At 36.0% G+C, this 25,920-nt stretch overlaps 1 protein-coding gene across 1 annotated transcript in view; it reads right to left on the bottom strand.

Moving 5' to 3' along the window:
* The window catches only part of LOC113093083 (cell adhesion molecule 2), an 81,891-nt gene extending 58,502 nt beyond the window's left edge, over positions 1 to 23,389 (bottom strand). Inside the window, exons 1-2 of the mRNA XM_026258932.1 lie at positions 23,312 to 23,389; positions 12,481 to 12,630 (exon numbers count right to left, since the gene is read on the bottom strand). Coding sequence (XP_026114717.1) covers positions 12,481 to 12,598 — 118 coding nt within the window. The 5' untranslated portion in view covers positions 12,599 to 12,630; positions 23,312 to 23,389. The remainder of the gene's footprint in view (positions 1 to 12,480; positions 12,631 to 23,311) is intronic.
* Between the last annotated feature and the right edge of the window lie 2,531 nt (positions 23,390 to 25,920).

Here is a 25,920-nt window from a genome sequence, read left to right as displayed (position 1 = left end):
TTTGTGTGTTGGTTCGTTCGTTCTTTCATTCATTTATTGCTTACATGACAGTTATGTAACTGGTAGACAATTGTCCAATTGTCCACCTAATAGAATTGCCAAATGTTAACTACAGTATATTACAACAACAACAACAAACATAATAATAATTATTATTATATAACATTTAATTTATTCATCACATGATATTTATATAATTGACAAATGATAACTGTATTACAACAACAAGAACAACAACAATTATTGTTATATAACATTTAATTCATGTTATATAATTGCCAAATGATAACTGTACTGTATTACGACAACAACAACAATAATAAAAGTGATGATGATAATAATAATAATAATAATAATAATAATAATAATAATACTTATTATTATTATATAACATTTAAATAATGTTTTAATTCATTCAGCACATAATAGTCATTAAATCACCAAAACAATAACTGTATTACAACAATAACAATACTACTACTACTACTAATAATAATAATGCAAATGTAAAATTGGACTTATTGATTGACAATTATATTACTTTTATTGTATATGATGGCAACTACAATTAATCAGTCTGGTGGTATTTTCTATAAACATTAAATGTATTTTTCATTTATCTTTAAAAACTTTGTGATGCCGAATAAATCTAAAATAATATACCAGATAACTAATAATAAAAAAAAAACATTTATGCAATATTATCCACAAATCACTCACTAACTGACTTGACAGGCCACTATCTCAACTTGGAGTGATGAGAAACCATTTGTGCCCATGTGGTTTGGGCATCAGTGTAAATAAATTCTACATCATCACGGCTGCAATGACTGAAAAAAACAAAAAACAAAACAAACAACCCAAACAATTTAATAGTATTGAAACTGATTTGTTTCAGGATAAGGTGCACCAGAGTCTTGCCAAAGCCTGTCGTCTTTAGGTGCTGATATAGATGCGGAAAGGGTCTAATTATGAATTGTAAGTAGCAACATCAGTCTCGACATATGCTGACACTGATATAGGCTTACTTGCATTTCAGCAAAGAGAGTTTCCCCTCCTCCTTCCATTTCTGTTTATAAAAGAAGACAAAAAACACTATGTTCGAGACACAGAGCCCTGGTGAACCGCCTTCTGGTGTTTGTGGGCGAGATAAGAAATGCCACTAGAACACAGCCGAAAATACTCGTCAGAAATCTAATAGAACAGGAAGGCAATTGTAATGCACTGACAGCTCAATGGAGCGATACACAGAAAGAAAGAGAGAGAGAAAGAGCAGGGGAGGAGAAATGCTTTGACAAGAATCTGGAGAAATGAGCCATTCATCTGGTTTAGAATTGTTTTAAATAACAGCTGATAATCGCAATGCCACAGCAAAACCACTTTCATTAGAGTTCATCTTAGCCTTTTCCATCCACTGTTTATGACAGTCTAAATATTTTTTGTTTGTTTTTGTTTTGATTTTGATATAGTTAGCTGCAGTGCTTTAATTTAAATGCGAATATCATTAGCTGTTAGACTGTTTGCATAGCAAAACCCTTTCAGAAATATTTAAATTGAAATCGCTTTAAAGCACTTATGCCACTCTCATACACACTCAAAACGGCATTTTCCTTCTCATGCTTTTCCCTTGTGAAAAAGAAGTGCACTCCAAATCTTAAAAGTATAAAAAACATCAATATAATATAAATTAAAAAAGCCCACTTAAGTAAACTTCAACAGAGTACAATTTCTTTTCAATACTACGTTTCTTATTGTTTTGTAATAATGTCAAATTATAAGTTTTATTTGATTAAAGTTATAATATATAGTACAGTATAATGTATAATATATTTTAAATGTATAAAATTAAAACATTTCATTGTATATAAGTTTACCATGATTGCTTTAATTTTAATTGTAGTTAATTTTGTAGTGTATTTTTTTCATATTTATATAGTTTTATACATTTTTTACTTTAGTTTCCATTATTATATAACATGCATTAAATATAATTAAAACTGAAATAAAAAAAATATAAAAACTATACAGTCATGACAAAGTTAAATGAAAAATAAAAAAATAAAAAATTTTCACCTTATTTCAGTTGAATTCATTTATTCAAAAAACAAAATGTTTCAAATAATGAAAATGTAATTTTTTTATGGTTTTAATTTTACTTAACTATGCTAACCTCAAACGCTTGTCAGTATATTCTACATAATCCTATATACCAAGGTAATGATTATGCACAATATTGTTATCGTGGGCACTTCTAAATACCTTGAATAATTATATATTACAAATAATTCCAAATTTGGAATACATTTGAAGAATACTATTCAACTGATCAAAATGCACAGCACCGCTGTATGCTGCTTGAAAGACTCTGTGCGCTCTGATGTAAACAAGCACATAAGAGAAGCACATGGAGGAACACGTGAGAGATGCGCTGAATGAAAGCACATTCACTCTCTGACAGCAGATGGCACTAAACTGCAGAAAATGCAGTCCTTACCCTTGAAACACCACAAATAAACCAGCCCTACTTTCTAAAACATATTTAATAATTTTAAAAAGCAGATTTGTGTATTAGCTATGATGTTCATCATAGTGCCAAATACTTAAGTATTAAGTCTTAGTAGGTTATTTTAATCTGGACTACAACATGACATAGAAATTGTTTGAAAGTGTTTTGATTTTTTTATTTCTCATTTACATTTTACATTAGGGCTTCATTTTTAACATTAGTTATTTCATTAGTTAACATAAACTGCCAATGATTTGCCAATGGTTTTCCAATATTTAATAACACGTTGATAAATTCTAAAGTTGCAACTGTATTATTTAATGAGCTAACATGAACTAAAACTTTTATTTTTTTAACAAAGATTAATAACTTCTGTAGCAAATGTAGCTATTGCTCATTGTGAATGTTAATGGTGAACTAAAGATATCTTTTTGTAAAGAGATACCAATTGGGTCTTTATAGTTCTTTTGCACTTTAACTTTATATATTTTTCTGTATTGCTTTATTGTATTTAAATGTTCAGTTATTTTTAACTTTTTAGTTCAGTTATTTTTAACCTGTTATACTGTATTATGAACACTTTTTTTAAAACTAAATTTCAATACCGTAATAATACCGTTTACCGTGATAAAAGCCTGAGCAATTAATTGCAACAGGGAAATTTGATACTGGCATACCTCTAGTTGGTGAAAAAGCAAACTTAAGTTTAAACTACGTGCATTTTTATTTTAATTTACTTATAAATAACTTGGAATTAAGTGTCCAAAGACAATGATAATAATAGTCTTTAAAAAGGTTTAAAATGGTGTGGTAAAACACCAAAACTTAATTAATTCAAACTAATAGTTTATTGGTGAGTATTGAAAAGCACACTCACTACTTTACTCAAAAATGACAGTCAGTTTAATGTGACAGGAATTATTATTCATATGATAAATGTTGCTGTGCTGGTTTAAAACAATCAGGCTGCAAAGTCTTCCAAACGCTCCCCTCTTCCCTTTTTTACTTCATAACTGACAACACCAATGAGCAGCAGAGGATGATGATGACTTTATAAGCAGACAGGAAGTGTGAATGTTGTCTGACTGTGTGGAGAGAATTTCTTAAGTGAGGCGCATGCTAGTTTAGGCCTGTGCTCCCGAGGAACAGGTTGTGACAGTTTGGCACACACTGTAAGAAAATAATGAATTCCAAATATTCCTCTCTCTGTTTGCCTCAGTGATACTGTGAGCTGACGGGTCACTTTTCTAATAAGAACCCTGTGACTCAGGCCTGTGTAACAAGACGTTCCCCTCAATCATTTTCAAGTCTCTTGGCTTCCTGGAAGAGAAGACGCAAGAGCTTTATGCCCCTTGTTTGAGGTGTAACTTTCCCCAAACTCACACTCTGAGGTCACACTGTGTACTAACAACATGGAACATTCATACACCACAATGCATTGCCTGGACTTCAACTTTTTAAAATGACAATTTCCTGCAACTATTCTCTGGCAGATTTACACTGCAGTTCAAATGTTTGGGGTCTGTAGGATTTCTGCTTGTTTGGTTGGTTGGTTTTTAATTAAAGAATGTAATACTTCAGCAGGCATGTATTCATTTGATCAAAAGTGACAGACATGTCTAATGCTACAAAAGAGTTACATCAATTTAAACTTTTGATTCATCAAAGAATCGTGAAAAAAATCCCACATAAATATAAAGCAGTACAACTATTTTCAAAAGTATTATGATACTAATAAGAATTTTTTCTTGAGCAAAAAATCTGCATATTATAATACTTTCTGAAGAATCATGTGACAATGAAGCCTGGAGCAATCCGTCACAGGAATACATTAAAATGTTAAAATTCATTCAAAGAGAAATCAGTTATTTTGAATTGTAGTACTGTTTCACAACATTATTCCTACTGTTTATATTGCATTTCTGATCAAATAAATGCAGTATTAATGAAAAAAAAAAAAAAAAAAAACACATAAAAATGTAAATCTTACCAGTTCCAAACTTTTTAATGGTAGTGTACGCATTACAATGTGATCACATCAAAATGTGTCTTATTTTACATAATGTGACAGTTGGTTTGTTTATTTATTTATTACTTGAAATGTAAACTACTTTAAACAAACTAGAAAGCAGCAAATCATCACATCCATGGAAGAAATATCTACTAACAACTGGCTTCATGTTGACATTTCACCTGAGACTTGGTTAGCTCACCCAAAAATGAAAAGTCATTAAATTATAAACTTTCTTTCTTCTGCAGAACAGAAATATATAGTAAAAATACATATTGTGAAACTTTTTTAAGGCTAAGGTTTCTCTTTTTTGTGAAATAATAAGTAAATAAATATGTCGATTTAAGCTCATCTTGTCTTTCAAATGATACATAAAATATATATATACACACACACACACACTTGTGGCTGCCATTACTCTGAACCAGTTCATCCCAGCGTGAACTCGGGGAGCCACTTTTCTCCCATCGATCCTGTGTGTCCAACTGTGAAGAATAACTGCAACAAACACCTCAAACGCACCAACAAGAAGAGAAGTTACTCCTCCTCTGGCGTGCCGATCACATTCACCCACTCAAACAGCCTGATAGGTCAGGAGAGGTGAGTAATCAGGGTAAAATATGACTTCTATAAACAATCGTGCACTTTCATATTGAAGAAAAACACGAGGCAGGATGAGGTCGACATTCAAATGAGCGCACGGACACATACTAGCACATGGTTAATGGGCATTCTGTGCATTATTTCTGTGTAATATGCCATAACACTTATTCCAAATGAGCTAATTTGTTGGTCCGGTGAGCACACAAATCCCGTTAAGGTGTAATTCAAGAGTGGTCAGACTGTGCGAGCTCAAAGGTGAGGAGAGCGGGAGGAATTGTGGGTATTGACGCGCATTCAGCGCGCAGAAATATTGAGCAGCGGAAAACTGCTGGAGCCCTCGAGAGAACTAGAGATAGCCGAACTCTCCGAGAGCTGCTAAATGTCGAATTAAACAGTCAATCAATTTCAGGGTGAATAAGAGTGCGGAAAAGTGAGCGAGAGAATGAGTAAGAATGGGGCGATGCATCGACACGAGTCAGGCTGGAAATAAATGAGGTCTCGGCTCATAATAAACCCATATTTGTAATAAACAGATGCTGTAGAGCCATAAAATTGTCTTTTTAAATGGAGAGGGATTTGGCTGATGACGCACCATTACACACAGAGTTAACGCCCGACAAGGCCAGGAAGGGCCAGATAGATAAATGAATAGAAAGATGACACGCTTGTTCTCCATCACACTTTCCTGCTCCCGCTCTCTTCGGGTCTTTCACTGTGGAATGAACACATAGATATTCTGTAGCGAGAGAAGCTAATTTTATTCATAGGACTGAAAGATGGATAAAAGAGAATGGTATAGAAAGGGAGAGGGAGAAAAGAAACAAGAAGACAGGAGAAAAGAAACGAGAAGACGGGAAGAAAAGACAGGCAGCCAGAGAAAAAGCAACTGATAAATGTTGTATTGAGATTAGGCTGTGTAATGTTACATGCGACAGAAACAGAACAGCAACAGCCTGAAGCCAATAATGCTACGCTAGTTAGACTAATGCTAACAACAAATGACTCTGAAGCTTTTACTTGGAGAAATCCATTGTGGAATTAAACTTGTTGAGTAAAAGCTAAAAAAATTAATAAATAAACCGCAAAAAACGCTCAAGATACAAATTGTATCAATTTGATTTGTGTGTCATTTATTTAGTGAATTGGTTAGTTAGTTACTTAGTTATTTTTTAAAGAAATGAATACTTTATTTATGCCAAGTGGGTATTAAACTGATTAAAAGTGACAGTAAAGACATCTACAAAGCAGTTACAAAATCTTATCAATTATAACAAATCACTTATTAATCATTTGCGAACGTATAGTCATGTTTTGTAAAAGATTAGTTAATATATAACCAGGTAGACGTTCTCTTTGTCTTTGGCTAAGCTAATGGGTGTTTGGCTAAGCTGGTTAACAAAATACAGTTAGGCCTGATAAAGCACCTTAAAAAGGTATGTCCTGGTTTTTCCAGTAAGACCAGCTGTCCTGTATCAAACAACTCTCAAACAACTCTCATTTCACATCTAGCACTCGGTTACAAACAAGATTTGCCATTAAGAGCCACGCACACATGCAAAGCAATTAAAAACGGAGCAGACACAGAAAGAAGAGATGGAAGGAATAACAATGTGAACTGGCAGTGGGAGAATAATGGAGCACCTGTAGATGCCGAGAGGAATTATCCTGCTCATTTTCTCTCTGTTGTGTCTCTCTGTTCAGCGGCACAGTGTCGAAGGCCCGTGGTCTACTGCCACACACACTCTTTACTCTAGTAATTACATCCTTTCTCAAGGGCACCTTGTCCTCTACCATCACTTCCGAGTCCGAGAGCGGTGTGGGACAGCACACAACCTCACATGTGCAGAACAAACGAGTAATTGAGGGACCGCAGTGATTAGCCTGAGCACCATTTGTTGAGGACACACATCTGCACCTGTGCATGGACTCTGTGGGCCTTCAGTGGCAGAATGATGAAAAAAGTAGCAGCTGTAAATATTTTCCACAAACCCCCTTTGGCCAAGCACAAAATGTCTGAAATCTCCCTATCTCCCTTCCCTCATTTTCACTTTCCTTGAGGCTGCAGAACTATCCAAAACCCGTAAAGAGCAGCAAAATGGAGCATTTTTTCCACACAGACACTTCACACACCGTCACCAGCTGATATGAGAAAGGCATCTATCTATCTATAACAAATCTCAAAAACTGCCACTAAACTGTGCATTACAAATTGCCATCACTGTAGCAATTACCTATTTTGTGAAGGTAATTTATGTGAAGGTTTAAAAGACATCTTACACTGTGTCAACTAAAACGAACTCTGTGCAAATTGTTCAGTTTGTTTACACTTTTATATTGCTCAATCTTATGTGCTGCAATCATGTTTTCTATAATAATCTGCATGAAGATAAAAGTGGTTGCTGTCTTAGGCAAAAACAAATGCCACAACACTGCCTCACATAAAATCACATAAACACTCAAAAGTAAAAAAAAAACAAAAAAAAACACAGTCGGTAACTTTTGACGCTCTAGCGGTTAATAAACAGAACTGCTTGCGTATTGCGGAAGAACATCGTAGCCGGGGCTACTTCTCTCTGTTTATGTCTATGAAGAATCACAAAGGTACTGGGTTACTCCGCCGCGGTACCCCTGAAGCAATCTAAAATAGTCCAAATATAAACACTTATTATAGGTGCACAATAGTGATTCAGGACAGGCTAAAAACATGGTTTGGAAAATGAATTCATGTTGTACTCGCTTATTATTTACATTTTGTAAATTTTGAGCACAAAAAAGTTACGGACCGCAGCTCTGATTGGTTGTTTCTTACCGAGAGCGGCAAATTTCTGCAAATGGCAATAGGACCACTGGGAGGAGCCAGAGGAGCTTGATTTTTTTCACAGCTTATCTGTCTCATATTCTACTGTCAGGACATAATGACAGGTTTAACAAATATGTAAAAAATAAATTTTTACAAAAGTTACCTACTGCAGCTTTAAATCATCATACAAACCTCTAAACGTGGTACAAAAAATATGACAAGTACAGCAATCAAATAACTGCTCATTTAGAAAAAACTCACACGAAACAAAACAAAACATTTTTTTTTTACTCCTAGTTAAAACTGGAATGCTTTATATTATTATATAATAGAATGGATATGGAGATTACAAAAATTTTGAAACTAATTTTATATATGTTATATGTTTTTGAGCAAATTTTTTTTTTAATTAGTGTGTATATATTTGATTTTTTATATATATATATATATATATATATATATATATATATATATATATATATATATATATATATATATATATATATGATAAAATCAGAGTATGATCCCCCACCCCCCAAACTCTTAAAAACATTCCTTTTTCACTGCCGCATGTGAACATATACACTGACCATCATCCATTCAAATTAAAATATTTATCAAACTTTTGCCCCGAACATTCATCTTGGTATAAACAGGCATTTTGTTTCTAGAACTAAGAATCGTTTTTTTTTTCTCTCTCTTCACTGAGTAGAGCCAAAACTGAAACACAGCAGACTCTGTAGTTTGATCTATATGGTGTAGACAATTAAATTTTATGAGTAACTGAGTGATTGATGTTTTCTGTCAGGACTGAGATCAGATAGACTGACAGCTTGCAAGGATAAACTATTCAACCAGCTCCTGGCACAAACTAGAGACATTTCCTCCTGGTTCAGCTAGATTGCACCAAGCTCTAAATCAAATCAGACGCCATCCCTAGCAGGCGGATTTCACAACTCCCCGTTATCGCTTCCTCTTCTCCACTACTGATGTGTTTCTTATTACCCTGCTTCCCAAATGTGAAAGTTTTCAGTCAGATCTGAGGCTCGTAGTGTTAATAATTAAGCCATCGCTCTGGCATGAGAAGCACTGTCTTGCGGTTGAGCAACTTGGTCTATACACATGACTGCAGTCAGCACAGCACAGCACATCCAAACAACCCTCCTCTCCAGCATGCATAAAAACACACATGGACGTGCTCGCAGGTGCCGCACGGCCAATCACAGTTCCTCCTACAGAACCAGCTTCAGGAAGATGTAATTTTGGGAAACGCTGTGTTGGCACAGCATGAGACCATATCTGCACAAATGAACTATAGACTGATGTTGAATAACAGGCAGGTGTGGATGAGCACTGGGCCTAGGTGAGGGGTTAAATTACAGAGCTGACGAATACACTGCCATCATCTGAGACACTAAATATTCTAGCGTTAATGATGAGTGTGGTATTACGACAGCTAATGAAAGTATACAGATGTGTAGAAAACAGACTATTTTACGGCTCAGATAATTACAATAATTCATGTGTGTTTTAACAAAAATATGTGCTTTACTTGTTTGGTTCTAAACGCTATGGAATGATGGTCCTGTTTACTTCCATTGTGTATTATTACAGCATACTGATGTACATTTTTTGGTATGAACAAAAACAGAAAAAACTACTGATGAGCTAACTGAAAAAATGTAAAAAGTCACAAATTTAGATTCTATTGAAATCAGTCGCTTCAAATGCCCCGCCCCCTGGGAAATCTTACTGGGTAAAATCCTGCTCCACATAGATACATAAACACAAAGTATGTTCTGATTGGACGTGATTATGGCTGTAAGATTTGAAGAAGAATGTAGCTGAGATTTTAGTGAAAAATGTGATTTTTTTTTTTACATTTTTAATTATTATTACTATCACTATTTTAATACTACCACGAATTAAAAATATAAAACATTAAACATGACTATTGTAATATTTGAGTGTAAATAAAACAAGCTAGTGTAAGTATGATACTAATGCTAATGATTAAAAAATTAAAACATTATTTTATATTACTACTACTTCTACTCCTATTACTACAAAAAAGGACATATGACTATCTGACTGTCAACTAATCAAGTGTTTACGAATTTTTTTTTTTTAATAAAAATATCATATTATATTACATTATATATATAATTAATATTATTCAATATTATTTACAACCCTAACATTAGAATATACATTTTTATGGCTGTTTGAATTTTCAAATGTTAAACAATCTCTGCGACACTGAAAACACAGATCTTGAGCTTATTTTGATTGTGATTATGTCAAGTTGCACAGAATTTGCACTTTCATCGCGTATGTAAAACTACTTGTCGCCGGAAACTTCTGAAGACGTCAAACAAATCAGTTTGCCTTCCACAGAAGAAAGACAGACATGAGGCAGATTAAATGATGACAGAATTTTCCTCTCTGGGTGATGAAATTGCTCAAGACAAAGAACTAACAAGTCAAAAATAAATGTTTCTAAACGGGAGAGAACATTCTAAATCACTCATTGGGATTTCATGTTTCTGACAGTTTGGCTCTATGTAAGTCAGCTGCCTCTGAGCACAGTCATCACCTGAACGCATAAATCAGCCACTCACACTTAATTGTTATTCTACTTCCATGTATTTTTTTGATCACCGCATTCACGTCTGAGTCTGTGTGAGCCAGGAAACACTAAGCTATCTTTGACACATGGATCTTTTATAAATCAAAGGACATTTATTATCTCCATACAAACGACCTGGGCAATTCGCAGATATGGAGAGCTACAATATCATTATAAAATCCAATCCGCCGGGTGTATCGAATACGTCCCATGATTACTTCCACGTGAAAAGCTCTGCTGACATAATGAACGGGGCATTTGCTGAGCCTGTGATAACGTTCCTGCCCCGTATTGATCTGATCTGGGAACAGTAGATATCTTTAAGGCTGCAGTGGAGAGTCCTTTAAATGGCTCACCTCCCATACCTCATTTATCAAATGTAATCTGTTAGTATTCCACAACATTAATCAAGCCGCTGTCCCACTTTCTGGTGTATGTGTGTGTGTGTGCGCTCTCCTGATTGTGTGTGTGGGAGTCTGGGAGATCGTCTGGTTGTTGATTTTGCGTCTGCTCTTGATTAAGGGTGTTTACGGGTAAAAGTGTGTCTTATAAAGCTCTGCCCGGACCAATATTGATTCTCTACAGAAATTTACAGCCAACAAATCATACAACAGGTGAACACAAAGCCATTTTACAACATCCAGCTCGGCATGGAAGAAAAACCAGATGATGTATTCCACTCTTTATCTCAGGCAATGAGATCCAGCTGTAAATAAAAAAGATTCTTTCTTCCAAAACCTAGTGAGCTTCCTCCGTGCCTACCACCTACAAGACTCTCCCAGCTAACAAATTTAAGCTCTGAAAACAGTGAAAGTAGTATGTTTATTTGTAATATTCCAAGTATGTTAACATTCAGCACATTTCAATAACTTCATAAGAATGTCTAGAGAATATTCTTCTGAGAATGTTTTCTTTCAATGATAAGAATGAAATGAGAATGCATATTAAATGTACATTTTATTAGAATGTTCTATAAATATTACTTTGAGCATGTTTTATCTTGACATTTACCTAACCTTTAGATAGATTTAGTGTAAACTGTGCGAACATTCATTATTAGCTGGGCTACCAGTTATGGAATGAGATAGAAGTAAGAGAAAGAGTAAGAATTATATTTAAATCCTGTAATAATCATAAGTATTCAAGGCCCTTTCAAAAATAATAAAAAATAAACATTAAACAATCATCTCACAAAGATATAACTATTTTCTTTTTTTTTCAGCTTGTCCGCCATCTTCAATTAATTAGATGTATTATTTAACTTTTTTTTTTTTTTTTTACTGAGCTTATCTACCATTGTAGATTTACATTTTTACTGAGCCTGTCAACCATGTTGGATTTATTGCTTTTCCTCAGCTCATCCACCATCTTGGCTTTCGTTTTTTTCATTATATTTCGAGATTTTCCAATACATTACAGTGCATTCACTCATTTAGCAGATGCTTTTATCCAACGTGACTTACAAATGAGGACAATAGAAGCAATCAAACCAACAAAAGAGCATTTTTTAACCATTTCTTTAAATACATTTCATCCATGTTGAAATTTATACTTTGACTGACTTTCACTTTTGTCCCCACTCAGCTTATCTGCCATCTTGGATTTTGTTTTTCACTGAAACTATCAACCAAAAATGTATTAGGCATCATAAGTAGCATAATTAAGTTAAATGCATTTTTAAGGCATTACAGGTTTGTTCCTGACATGAAAGCACTTTCAAACAGACTTTGAGCACCTATGATGATTTACACCTATGATGAGTTCACTAGGTTTTGGAAAATAATTCACACAGTTTGTATACTACTGTAGCTGTATCTGTCACTACAACCTATCTAAGCAATAGCAAAAAAGCCCAATCCCTTAAAGTTCCTCTATTAAAATCTCATTCAGCTAATAACACACATGACATGACTTTAGTTGCCATCACTCACCTTTCTTGTCCCCAAAGAAGAGCGTCTGTTGTGCAGGGTTTGACCACTGGAGGGAGGTGTTGTCATTTTGTTCCACACGGCAGGTCAAGTTGGCTATTCCTCCTTCTGTCACAGTCATGTTCTGGACGATAGGGAACTGGCCTTGGGCTCCTGGAAGAGACAGACAGAAAGTGTGTGAGAGACAGGCACAACCACAGCAACATATGGAGTGTTCAACCTTTAGCATGAACACTCTACATGAATCTATCAACAGAGAGAAAGAAGAAAACGACAAAAAAAAAAGCCAAAGCACAGCAGCACCTGGCAAAAGTAAAAGTTCTTGTAATATTAATGCCACGTCAGAAAAAAACAAAACAAAACACCAAGCATTACAATGTTTTACTGACAGTTAAAAATAGAGCATGATGGAAAATTACAACCCAGTCCGGCAAAGTGACAGATAATGACTATTTGTAACGCAACCTCTGGCTATAACACGCTTTGCTGAAGCCCAGATCATGTGGTTTGCTTCATGGAAGAGTTGCTCCAGAAAGACAAAGTAGAAGAGAGCTATTTACATCTAAACGTGGGTGAAAAGTACAGAAGGTGAAGAATGTACTGACATCATTCAACACTAAATCATAACTGAGTCAGAAACACACGAGGAGAACAGGCAACGGCTAAACTCAGTGCCTTCAGAAACACAAGATCTGTGGATAAAGTCTGTTTTCAAACCCAACCAGATGACAATAAGCAGCTTTTGTGGCAGGAGTTCTACCTGGATGTGTTAAAGGAATTGAGGACTCATCAGAATAAAATTTAAATTTTTGTTTTCGCCTGCAAAGTCAGCACAGCGCTGTTAAGGTACAGTGGATGCCTCATTGTTTTTGCCTCCCTTAGTCAATTTGTTACATTAAATTTTCCAGTTTCTCTTAAAAGTCAAATTAAAAGTCAAATTTTTTCAAAGATTTATCTAAATAATATAATTATAAATATTCCTATTATATAATATTACAATAATGATAATAATAATAATGTTCATTAATATTAAAATAAATCCAAAAATCATGGCACCCTAATGCCCTTTTTAAAGGTAAACAAACAATAAAATTATACATTAATAAAAACTCATTAAAGGGATAGTTCACGCAAAAATGAAAATTCCATAAATTAATTACTCACCCTTATGTCGTTTCCAGACCCATAAGATATAGTTGATGAAATCCGAGAGCTTTCTGACCCTGCACAAACAGCAATGCAACTGACACGCTCAAGGGCCAGAAAGGTAGTGAGGACATTGTTAAATTAGTCCATGTGACATCAGCGGTTCAACAAAGCTATGAGAATACATTTGTTCGCAAAGAAAACAAAAGACGTGTCAGTCTTCGACATGCTTTAACAAAAGTACCATCACTCATAGCTTCATATAATTTCTGTTGAATCACTGGTATGACATGGAGTATTTTAACAATGTCCTCACTACCTTTATGTGCCTTGAATGTGTCAGTTGCCTTGCTGTCTATGTAGGGTCAAAAAGCTCTTGAATTGCAACAAAAAAATCTTAAATTGTGTTCCAAAGGTCTTACAGTTTGAAACAACATGATGGTGTAGTAATTAATGACATAATTTTTATTTTTAGGTGAACTATCCCTTTAAATGTTTGCCATGTTTAGCAACTGGAACCTTTTGGTTTTAAAGTGACTTCTGTGTCACTAGTGCTTTATACATCGTTACACTATTGAAAACAGAAACAAAAAAGGACGTCCCCTAAGCACCTACAAAAAACAGATAAGGGTCACTCGTGAGCCCTTGCTTACTGCGATCTGAGCAGAAGACTGAATAAAGGTTTAGCTCAGTGAGAAATAATTCACAAACTGACATCCATCACGGCACCCCAGGGTTAGACAGGCAATAACAGATCACCTTGTGCAGGGAGGGCCGAGGGAGCTAATGAAAAACTGTACACACACACACACACACATACACATATAAAGACAACCCTGGAGAGGACGTGATAGATGAATAATCTGTATTTATTTAAAGTGAGGAAGTGATGACTCTCACAGATCAGAGGTCAAAATCTCCAGCGCCACCGCTGCCAGACGATGGGACATCAGGAGAGATGAAAACTGTTCAAATGTGGTGTAATAGGCAAAGGAGAAGGACGAAGACGTGATGGAAGAGAAACGCTGTGTCCTAACCAGGCAAGTTTTGACTGTGAACTCATTTGAACTCAAAGAGAGAATTATGAAAATAGCAACCAAACACTCAGAAGTCATGTATAAAAATGCGGAAGATGTGATTTAGTGCAAGATTTGGACACGGCGAGCGCAGATTGGTGGCTGATGAGAGAAATAGGGATCGACGGGTATCTGGTTCAAATTCGACTATGCAAATTTAGCATCTTTTTCTGTACACTGCTAATTGCAGCGTGTCACAAATAGACTGATTTGAGAGCCTGTCCAGATATGATGTAGCTTTCATAAGAGAACCAGGAGGACAAGAAGGAGTGAGTGAGACAGACAGAGAGACAGAGCTGCTAAGGGCCTCTCCACAGGCTTCCTGACAGAAGAGCACGTCGGCCAGCTGTGGTGCTTATTTCTTTTCCGAGCCTCTGGCGGTCATATTACATACACACACACAAACACTGAGGAGGCGTCGATTTGGGATTTATTTAATTTCCTCGCTTGTTTTAGTGAGACAAAAACAGTTGCATATTCCACAGTCTTTTATTATAAGCAGAAAATATAGTGCTATTGTGCTGTAGCTTAGCACTGTTATGCCAAAGATGCAACTCAAAAAGATTTATTTGCCACAAACTTGCAGATAACGTATGATAAAATTTGAAAACATTAGATATGGGTAATTTTGCTACGGTTTGGCACGTTCATGCAGGGCAAGAGTTCAGTCCAGTTTTTAGTTCTGTGTCAGTGTGACATCTGGATTCTGTAAATTAACCTTAAATTCCCTTTAATTGATAAGGACGTTTTGCATTTTGAGAGTTTAATAAAATGGAACTCCAATATTTTAATTTGTGGTTGACTAATATGGATTGTCCTGATGGCTACTGTTATATATATATGGAATGTCTCTTTGAGACTTTAATTTTGAAAACACTGAGACTATGAGTGTCTAAGCACATTTTTCCCCCCGAAATTTTCTATTTTTTTTTAGCACATATTTAAATCAAAATTAAATGTCATTGCTGAAACTTTTGAGCAGATGTTATTTGCAAGACTCAAAAATAAAGTTAATTTTTCTACCAGGTCATAATGCACATGGATTTTGAATGGCTAACTATATCATCTGAACCATTTTCTGAGTTTTAATAGTATAGGTATGGCATGCTAACCAGCCATAACATGACCCTATTGTTCGCTTCTCTGGCTCAGGGGTCATATGAGACAGTAGAGCAGGTCATTTACTACCTGATTAACGTCTCCTACAGACCACAGCATTACAGGCGGAGGGAGAAAGAGACAGAGAAATGGATCTGTATTACTCCAGGTAGGCAGGATACATTATTCATCTGTGTTTTGCATGAAGCATGGCCTGCCAGCCCCTGTCTCTAGTTCTCTCTCTGCTTCCTTGATCTTCTCCTGCCTCATTTTCTCATCCCCATCCCTCATCACTCTTCTCCCTATAATCAGGAGAAAGGGTCAAGATCCATGGGAAATCAGTCATGGGAAACTGCTCCAAAACTGTAGGTGCAAATCTGGTTCTATTTTTACGCATATGTTTGATAGCAAACAATTAAGATTAACAAAATGTGTCAACTTAAGAAATCCCAGGAGGGCCCAAACTGTGTGAATGCAGAAGAGGATCACTGACTTGACACCATTCAGAAACAAAGAACGAAAAGAAGCTTATTGGGAGTCTGGGAAGGATAATTTTGAGTATATATGTCAGTAGCATCTTTGGGAAATCTGGACAGTAAATAAATAATCAATTAAATAAATAGTAATGTAATAAATTGTGTACCGCAGTTTCAGGAGGAACTAAAATGAAAGGCCTTTGACAGGTCCTCCAGGGACGATTCATGCTGTTGTTCAAAAGAGCCCGTCCTACTCGCTCTGCACTTGAATTATGTTAAGTTTTGGACAGGTTTTACCATTAATGCAAAGTGTATTTTCGAGATGTGCTTCCAGCTATTCAGAAATGCCTATTTTTCTGCATATTTCCAGCTAAGAGTGCTTATGAATAACAAACAACTGCTGAGAGACACCTGAAACTACCCACAATGCTAAAAACATACAGTAATACTTTAAAACATACAGGGGGAAAAAAAGCCTTCAAAATGGAGAAAATTTGCTAAGCTGAAGAACAGTTCAAAGGTTCAACTCTGAGGTAGCACGAATTTGAAGAAATATTAATAAACGGATGGAAAATAAAACCGTTTCTTGCATAATGCGCAATGCTACATTGAAATTCATACACTACGTTTTTGCAAGGTCACAAACTAAAAAATAAAGCAGACATATAATAAAAAATAAAAAATACATCTGACTTTTTCATTTCCCCCGTTCACATTGTTGAACTACACATATTATACAATGAACTAATATAAACAATTCACTTATTATTAAGTAGAGTTATGGATTTATCTGATCATTTTAGGATTATTTGACCTCTTTGCATTATTTTGAAGATACATAATAAAGATTTTAAACACGTTCATTTTAAATGTTCATAAATCCATTAATTCTGTAATGCACATTCCTGATCTTACTGTACTTTTACTATTATGTTTTACTCAATACATCACATTGCAGAAGTAGAGTTAAAAGTAATGGGTTAAAACATCAACTGACATTGAATGTAATATCACAATAGTGAGGTAAATTAATAAACATTTTTATTGAGCCAATTGATGTTGAAACTGAAAAAATAAATGGTCTCTGTATTCATTTTTCTGTGGGAGAACTTAAAGCTTATTCAGAGAGGGCAGTTTTTGCATCTACTGTATCTTGTTGTTTCTGATACGTGATCCAGCTCTTGGGACACTTTGTGTGTTGCGATGATTTGATCAACACACGACTTAATAGAGCGGTGAGGTGAGCCCTTCTCTCTGGTCAGAGGCGTTTGAGTGAAACAGATCTCTCCTGGGATCAGGCCTATCTAATGCTGTTTGAGCTCTCTCTCTCTCTCTCTCTCTCTCTCTCTCTCTCTCTCTCTCTCTGTGTGTATGTATGCCTCTCGTTCTCCTCTTCCCCTCTGTTTCTCCTTCCCATATGGACGTCCCTCCCTGTCTCTAAACTCAACGCACAAAATATAAAATTAGCTCCAGCCTCTCCTAAACGTCCTCAATAACTCTCCCACTGAGAGGTGAAAACAGAGAAAAAGTCTCATGTGACATAAAGGAACTGACATATGACTAATTTCCAAGATTTTCCTTATTTTAATTTCAATTAACATGCTAATTGTGTGAAATCTTAAAGGAATAGTTCACTTAAATGACGTCTTGTCTTTTTTACTTCTTTAAACTTAAAGACTTTACAAGTAAAGCCTACATCTATTAAAACAATAGACAACAGCTCGCTTCTCACTTCTAACAGACATATTATAAAATGTAATTTAAGCCACAAAACTGATATTTCGCAGCTTGTTCTCACCCTCAATCTGCTAATGTTTAGAGGCTCTCACAAGATTTGAGATGACGCAAAACATGAATCAGCTGCATGAGTGATCTGTCTTGCCTCTTCAAGCGAATGTATCTCCGTAACCTTTCAGCAGAGAACTGTAACAAGATGACCTTTAGCAAGTATGCTCTAGCTCGCTGAGACGCTGAGGCCAGCCTGGACGTAGTCATGCCCTTGACTTTTAGCCTTGACCATGCTGACAGAAGACAAGCGGCCCATATTTTTCAGCACAGATCAGCCATTGGGAGACTTTTTGCTCTTTCAAACATTTAACATTGGACCACAAAACCTGTCATACTTTATGTTGCATGGGTATATTTACAGCCAACAATACATAGTTTGGGTCAAAATTATATATATATATATATATATATTACTGTAAATATATCAACGCTTTTATATAATAATAACAAAATGTAAATACCATAAAAAAATATAATAATAATACTCATAATTTTAAAAATTGATCCGTGATATGCATTAATAAGAACTTCATTTAGACAAATTTAAAGGAGATTTTCTCAGTATTAATTTTTTTTTGCACCCTCAGATTCCAGATTTTCAAGTGTTTATATCTCGACCAAACAATGTCCTATCCTAACAAATCATGCATCAGTGTTAAGATTATTCATTCGTCTTTCAGATGATATATGTAAAATCATTTCTAATTTAAAAATCACAATTTCCAAAAATTGACCCATATGACTGGTTTTGTGGTCCAGGGTCACAACTGTCCAATCAGATTCAAGGGTTCGGTCAACAATGAAACTGTGGTAAGATTCTTGGTCAGTTACTTGGTATGATTTAAAAGGCGGAATCAGTTAAATATGGACTGTTGTTGATGGAGAAAGTACTAAATAGGGTGAATCGCTCTGGCATAACCTCTGGTTTGATATGACACAAAATGAATGCTACAAATCCTTACATATGTGTGTACTAATTCTGTCAATGCCTGAAAGTTTGGTTATTAAATCTAAGTCTACAATCTCTCTTGGATTCTACTTCATCGTTCGCCAGACCAAATCAAACAGACTATTTCAGGTTTGGGGTTTACCAGGCAGAACCAGTCCAAAAAAAGGACATCTATTCGGGTATGATGCCAAGTGTATGTTCCCAGGATCAAGTGTGCCAGGTATGAAGTGCATGAATTGGTGCCAATTTGGCTAGCATTGCCAGGTGCTGACAACACAATCCCAGACCAGTTAACCAAAACACAAAATTCTGTTCATTTTAAAGATGTGCTGACAGTGTTTTACAGTGACAAAACAGCAATAGCTCAATTCTTCGGTGTTTGGAAATGCCTGAAACGCACTTTTAGGAGACTTCTGTGGTTACAGCTACACTCTTGTGAGTCAAGGTAAGATTAATTCGCGGAGGTTACATCAACGGTGGTGGGCGTCCCAATGGGAATCAGTAAGGGGCACTAGTGAAAATGGAGGTGTTAATCTTTGATATTCTTTTCATTCAGCACTCACAGTCTTTCCCTAGGGCTGAGAATAATGTTTGAGGAGTTAATTAGAGCTTTGGGACACTAAGCAGAAGAGGATGAAAGACACCGATTAGAAGTGAATAGTACAGCCCAACTGATTTCAATACACCCTGGCAGTGTTAAACTAGATTACTGCTCTCAAAAATGCCCTTGTGTCTGTTGGTTTTAAAATTTTGGGAAGTTTTGTGCATGTCCTTGTCATGATTATGGCCTTCTGTTTGCTAAATCTAAAAGAACTCTGTGCGAATGCCACAGTCTAAAACAAATTTTGGGGACAGTAAAATATTTTTTTACCGAGGCCAGTCTTGGACTGCTTAGTGTGTCGTGCTCACCTACAGACCATTAATTGCCTTGATCTAATCTTGGACTCCTGTGGATTTCTGGGAAAATTGTAGGTCACAGTCCTGCGGCTGCCATCTAATAAAGAACCAATCAACAACTAGATGCATAGCAATACATGAAGGATCATATCACACAGTCTGCCACAAGTCACATTGTATATGACAAGCAACAATCGTAAAGGTCAGTAAAGGTCACATGATCCTTCACAAATCATTATAATATGCTGATTTGCTGCTCATGAAAAATGTATTGTAATCCTGGTTAAATACTAAGATGTGCTGCTCAATCCTGATACTTTTTTATGTTCAAAACATAAATCTTTTGTACTATTATAAATGTCTTTTCATAATCCAACATACAAATTATCAAATAATATTGTGCTTACAATATACCAAGAACATGCATTAACAAAATATTAATTCCATGTTGTCTTTATTTTTCCCAAAACTACCCCCATCTGCAGTGGGTCAGCCAAACAGAAAGTCCAGATAGAAAATGTTGCTAAATTGGGATGGCTTACCACAGAGACAAAATTTTTAGTAAATCATTCTACAAATAGCTTTGTTATAGTTGTTTTTGCATATTAAGCTGGGAACAGATAAAGCATTTAACTTATTAAATTACACACATCACATTTAACAAGTCATAGCACTAATTGCAGAGAGTCTAATGAGCTAGCTGTGCACATTGTGTGAATCAAAGCGATTAAACGCAGAAAACATGGACACCGCCCCACACCAGACACAGAGGATGAACATTTTGAAGACGCTCAGCAATTTCTGATTTAGAGAAATCTAATCAATTAGCAAACAACAAATGAACTGGTCTCAGCGGATCCACTTCCATTTGTACAATTAGACCAGTGTGCAGCTGCTCCTGCCATTGTAAACAAACATCCCAATCACAGTTTCTTAATTGTAGCAAGTCCTCTCTTTTTAATGCCGTAATTTACTGCGACAAAAGGGAACAGTTCCTATGAAAGTGCCGTTGACAAAAACAACTCTGTTACTCGCCGAGCGCGAACACACACGCCGATACCATGCCGTGCCCCTGTAGGCAGATGGTACACAGGTAAAATTGCCATCTGAGGTGAGTGTGTGTAGTCTTGTGCATTATTCATGAGGAGAGCAGGTGGTTTAGAGGAGTCAGTCCCTGATAGCGTCTCACTCATTCTGTACACAGAGGCTTCATTTCATCTACCTGACTCCAAATATTTGCAGTGATAGTTTTTCTTCCTCAAAAAATGAGGCAGACCTTTGGGAGAGCTAACAAATGTCACATTCAGATCTATTGCACAGGCAAGATTTTCGTTTTTGCACAGTATTGGTAGAGCAAGTAACTAAACATGGCAAATATGTTCTCAAACAGGGGGACAATACGTCCTCTTTTTCCCAGACGTGTCCTTTGCTGGGATTTCTAAATTGCCTAAAATGTCCGGGATTTCTTATAGACCTTAGTCAGGTTTGATGCCATATTGAATTTAACAGGGATGAAAATGAGTCTGTGAAGGATAGACCAATCCAATCTCATGACAATTCGTACATATTTTATGAGGTGGCTAATTTGGCTAAATAAGAATTCGTACGTTTTTTTGCTAAATCGTGCATAATTTATGAGTTCCCCAATTTCTATGAATTGGGGAACATACGAATAACTTACCCTTAAACCTGCCAATGAAAATACCTGTCAGTGGGGTCTAGACAAATCATACAAAATTGTACAAGTGAGGTCCTATGAATTAGACACATTGTAAAATACGTATGAATTTGTCATGGGACAGCACTGGATAGACTTAGTCTTTACAATGGCATGCACCGTATGAAATCTGAAATCATGTAATTTTCACAACTCACCACCTTCGAAACTGTATTATAGTGTAATTGTTTACTTTTTTATTTATTTATTTTTCCAGAAAGAGACATTTTTTATCCACAATAAAATCTATCGAACATTCTGTATTTCTATAAAAGTATTTTGGCCAATTAATCAACTAATCCTGTGAAGGCATGTCAATATGAAAACAAAGCCAAAACCTTTACATTGTATGTAATTTAGAAATTAAGACATACAGACATATGGATAGTTATGATGGATTACAAAACACGGGTGTACCCCCTTTTTTTTTGTCCCCACGGCTTTTTCACTGTTAAATCTGTTTTTGACAATGCATACTTCGAATGCAACAGTGAATAATGCATCAGCTGCTCATAATTTCTTAAAATTGTATATATTTGTTTGAAATGATTGACTGTGTGTTTTTGTGTGCAAGTATTTGTGGTTTATCAAAGAAATCTCACTTTCCTATGGCATACCAAGTCACACATAACCTCTGTGAACTTCTCCTTGTAAATATTTCACTGCTTCTCACTGAACCACTTAGTGGAAGTATCTTTTAAATGTAATCTATAACTACGTGGCAAACAACAACCGTGAAATTCTACAGCTGTGGCCTGAAGGACACACTGTCACAATAAAGCCAAAACAAATGCAGCCATAAACCATAGAGTTAGTTTATTACTCCGCAAACAGTAAACATCGAAGATAAAAATGCCTTGTACTTTGACACAATGCGAACATGGGTTTGGAGGTCCATCTTTGAAATTGCCACATTGTTGTTGGTTTCTTCACTGAATAATTTTCTGGACTGTTTTATTTGACACAAGCTACTTCTATAATATGAAGTTACTATAATTATAAATGCTACAATTTTTAGTTGTGCTTTTAAACATGAAAAATGTAATATACTTAATAAATAAAATATTAAAAAGAAACAAGAAGTATGTTTGGAGTCATTATCAGATACATCAGGGAAATATTTTTAGTCAGACAGTGGACTCAATGGAATGAATGATTCGACATTTTTGAATGAATGTGTTAAATGAATGATTCAATGACTCGCAAATATAAATGAATCAGTGTTGTGACTGAATAATTCAGTGACTCACTTCAGAGGCAATTTATCGCCGCCTTCTGAGAGAGAGAGTGACTGAAAATACACAGATTGACAGTCTGTCTGAAATAAAAACAGACAAGCAGAGTGATATAAACAAATGGTCATTATGTTTAAGAGCTATTTCACACTAAGGTTAGCCATGCTACAAGTGACTTCATGCGGCTAAGCTCTGTGCAGCACTGAAGTTCAGCAGCTTTCCTCTTAGCTGAAAAAGATGACAGAGAAGAAGTGATGGCAGAGGAGGTAAAGCAGGGGCAGTACAGAGAGGGCAAGTAAATAGCAAAAATAATGGCCGTGTGGAAAGGAACAGGGTGGTGGTACTGCCTGCCTGGCTCACAGGAATGATAAGGCAGCTATCTCAGCTCAGCTTATTGAGAATGGTGTCTCCCCATTTACCAAGCAGCAGGGAAAATGGAGGATCCAACTCACCTCTCACTTTGTTTTTCGTAGCCGCCACTGGAATCGAATAGCATGATGGGGAGGGGAAGGATGGAGAGGATGGAGGGTAGGAAGGAAGGAAGGAAGAAAGGAAGACAGGGAAGGACAGACAGGTTCAGAGGGAGAGGAAGAGAAGGACAGGAGGAGAAAACATTGAATTAGAACAGGCCAGGTTCAAGAGGGTGTAAACTATGCATACTAATCCTCCTGTTGTGGAAAACTCATTCGTATCTGTCAGATTCACAACAATGAGCCACTTTAAAATAGAAACCCAGTCAAGAGCGCTTTCCATTTTCAAATACCATCCATTATGGACTACAGCGATTCACAATACACAGGCGATAATATTCAGCTGCACAGGTAAATACGTCAGTTACTCCAGCATACACAGCTCACCACCTAAAAGGTTGTTGCAGAAAAGCAGATTTACAAATTCCTGTTACACATGTCTCACTCTCTGTCAGCATCTATATATAGCACAGCACTTTCCACAAGTATGGTACGAAATAGGGTTCAAAACTCCTTTTAATTTGCTAAAGGTTAATCAATTTGGGACGTCAGGCTACATGTATGATATTACATTGTAATTGAAATATTTCTTAAAACAATTAATAAAAAATAAAAAAAAAGATGATGTCAAAATTACCACACTGCTGAATGATTTGAAGAATGCGAGAAAAATAGGATTGGTGCATTGCTTTTCTTTAATATTTATGGTACACCAAGTGTACAGTATTCATGGAAATCCTGCTTTTGTAAAACTAAGATTGACAGTCATGAGCACAAGAAAAGAGTTGGATTGTTTTTTTGCAATCCGTGTCGGTCTGTCTCAGACGAGTAGAGCCACAATCCTCTGTTATGCTATTGCTCGGTGAACGGCTATTGATCAGACCGAAGAGCTTTCTTCTACAGACTCCCAATTAGCCAGACACAACAAGCTGTCCGTGGCCGCAGAATGACTGAACAAACAAACCGTCCTAATTCTACCCATCTTCTGACATGTTTGTGCACCAGAAGCATCCACTCAAACAAAGCTATCCATTTATATACCATTAAAGCTGAGTGCTTACAATGCTCAATTATTGTATACAACAAAATAACAAGACGCAATACTATAGACTGAAGCTGAAAATGGATCATAAATGTTTCAAATTACACTTTCCTCTGAAAACAAGGGCCAAATGACAAAGCAACTGGCAACAAGGTGTATTTCTATACATTTGACGTGTTGCTATGAGTTTTACAGACAGTCAAACTCAGGTGGGGTTAGGGGTCTTTCTAATAATTGTTGCAATCAAGAGGGAAGTGTGCACAAATTCGATTGGCTTATTCAAAAGATGGGCAAATGATGAGACTTGTACCCAAGTTTGTGTAAAAATTCTAAGAGGAAAGAAATCAAAAGGAAAGGAAACTTAAATCTTTCAGCTTCGCCCTCTCAGCAGAATCCAAAATGCTATCGTGATATTCACCTCAGAGTGAACTATGAATCATTTGTTAGTGCTCTGAAGGCATAAATACATCCATTGGTTCTACTTGCCTACCAAAAACTAGAAGAAAAAAAAAGAAAGATAGTTGAAAAAATAAACTTATATTCCCTCCAAGATCTGGTCACAGGAATCAGATTTATTTAAATGTCTGATCTGCCTTGTGGTGTAAACAAACTGTTTTACCCACGCAGTGTGATCTGAAACCATTATTTAAATGTCTTGAACCAACACACTCTCATTGCAATTCATAACTATTTTTCATTTTGGCGAACTGGTGGCTAGCTCATTTGACTTTGTACAATCTCATCTCATCTATTTCCCACTGAAAGATAGGTTCAGGGGAGGAACTTGTACTGATATACAATTTTATGTGAAATTTACATTGATGCATTTGGCAGACACATCTTTTTTTCAAAGCCAATACAAAGCGTTCTTGCTTCTCTTGGGAATTGAACCCCTGATCTTGTCATTTCTATTGTCATTCTCTACCAGTTGAGCTACAGGAAGGGAAACACCATCATTTCTTAATGACATCCGATTGCTAGTACACATTCATAATGATACAAAATAAAGATTTGGTTTAGTTCCAGAAAAGTCTGTAAAAAATACAAACACAAATTGTCATCAAAAAGAAAAGAAGTGGCTATGAATTCAAGAAGTGGCCCTCCATGTGGAGATTTGCTGAGGGCCTTCCACGCGTCATTCAGTTTTGAGCCCCAGAGGGTTAAACTCATCGTTGGTTGAATGTTTGAACTTTTTCAGGTCTTGGTTGGAATCGTGGCAAAGTTTTGAGTGACAGCGACTGAGCAGCATGCTCCAGGGATGCACTACACAAGTCTGGATGTGTAGGAGGAGAAATAGAAAGGAAAGGAAAGAGAGAGGGTGACAAAAAAGCCGTAAAGGTAACAAAATCCCAGTATGCCATTTTGAGAATTCTGGACATCAGTGAATAATTCAACACACCTGCATTATTTATGCTGGAAAAAAGCTGAGATCAAGATGGCGAAATACATACACTAAAAACAATGAAGGATGTCACGGTTGGGCTAGTTTGTGTGTGGATGATTTATTGACTCAGTTGTGAGTCCTAAACTCTTTTTTTCTGAAGAAATC

Source organism: Carassius auratus, unplaced genomic scaffold, assembly GCF_003368295.1.
Source record: "Carassius auratus strain Wakin unplaced genomic scaffold, ASM336829v1 scaf_tig00214857, whole genome shotgun sequence".
Taxonomy (NCBI): domain Eukaryota; kingdom Metazoa; phylum Chordata; class Actinopteri; order Cypriniformes; family Cyprinidae; genus Carassius; species Carassius auratus.
Note: the sequence above shows the minus strand (reverse complement) of the source record. Positions and strands in the feature narration are given on the sequence as shown.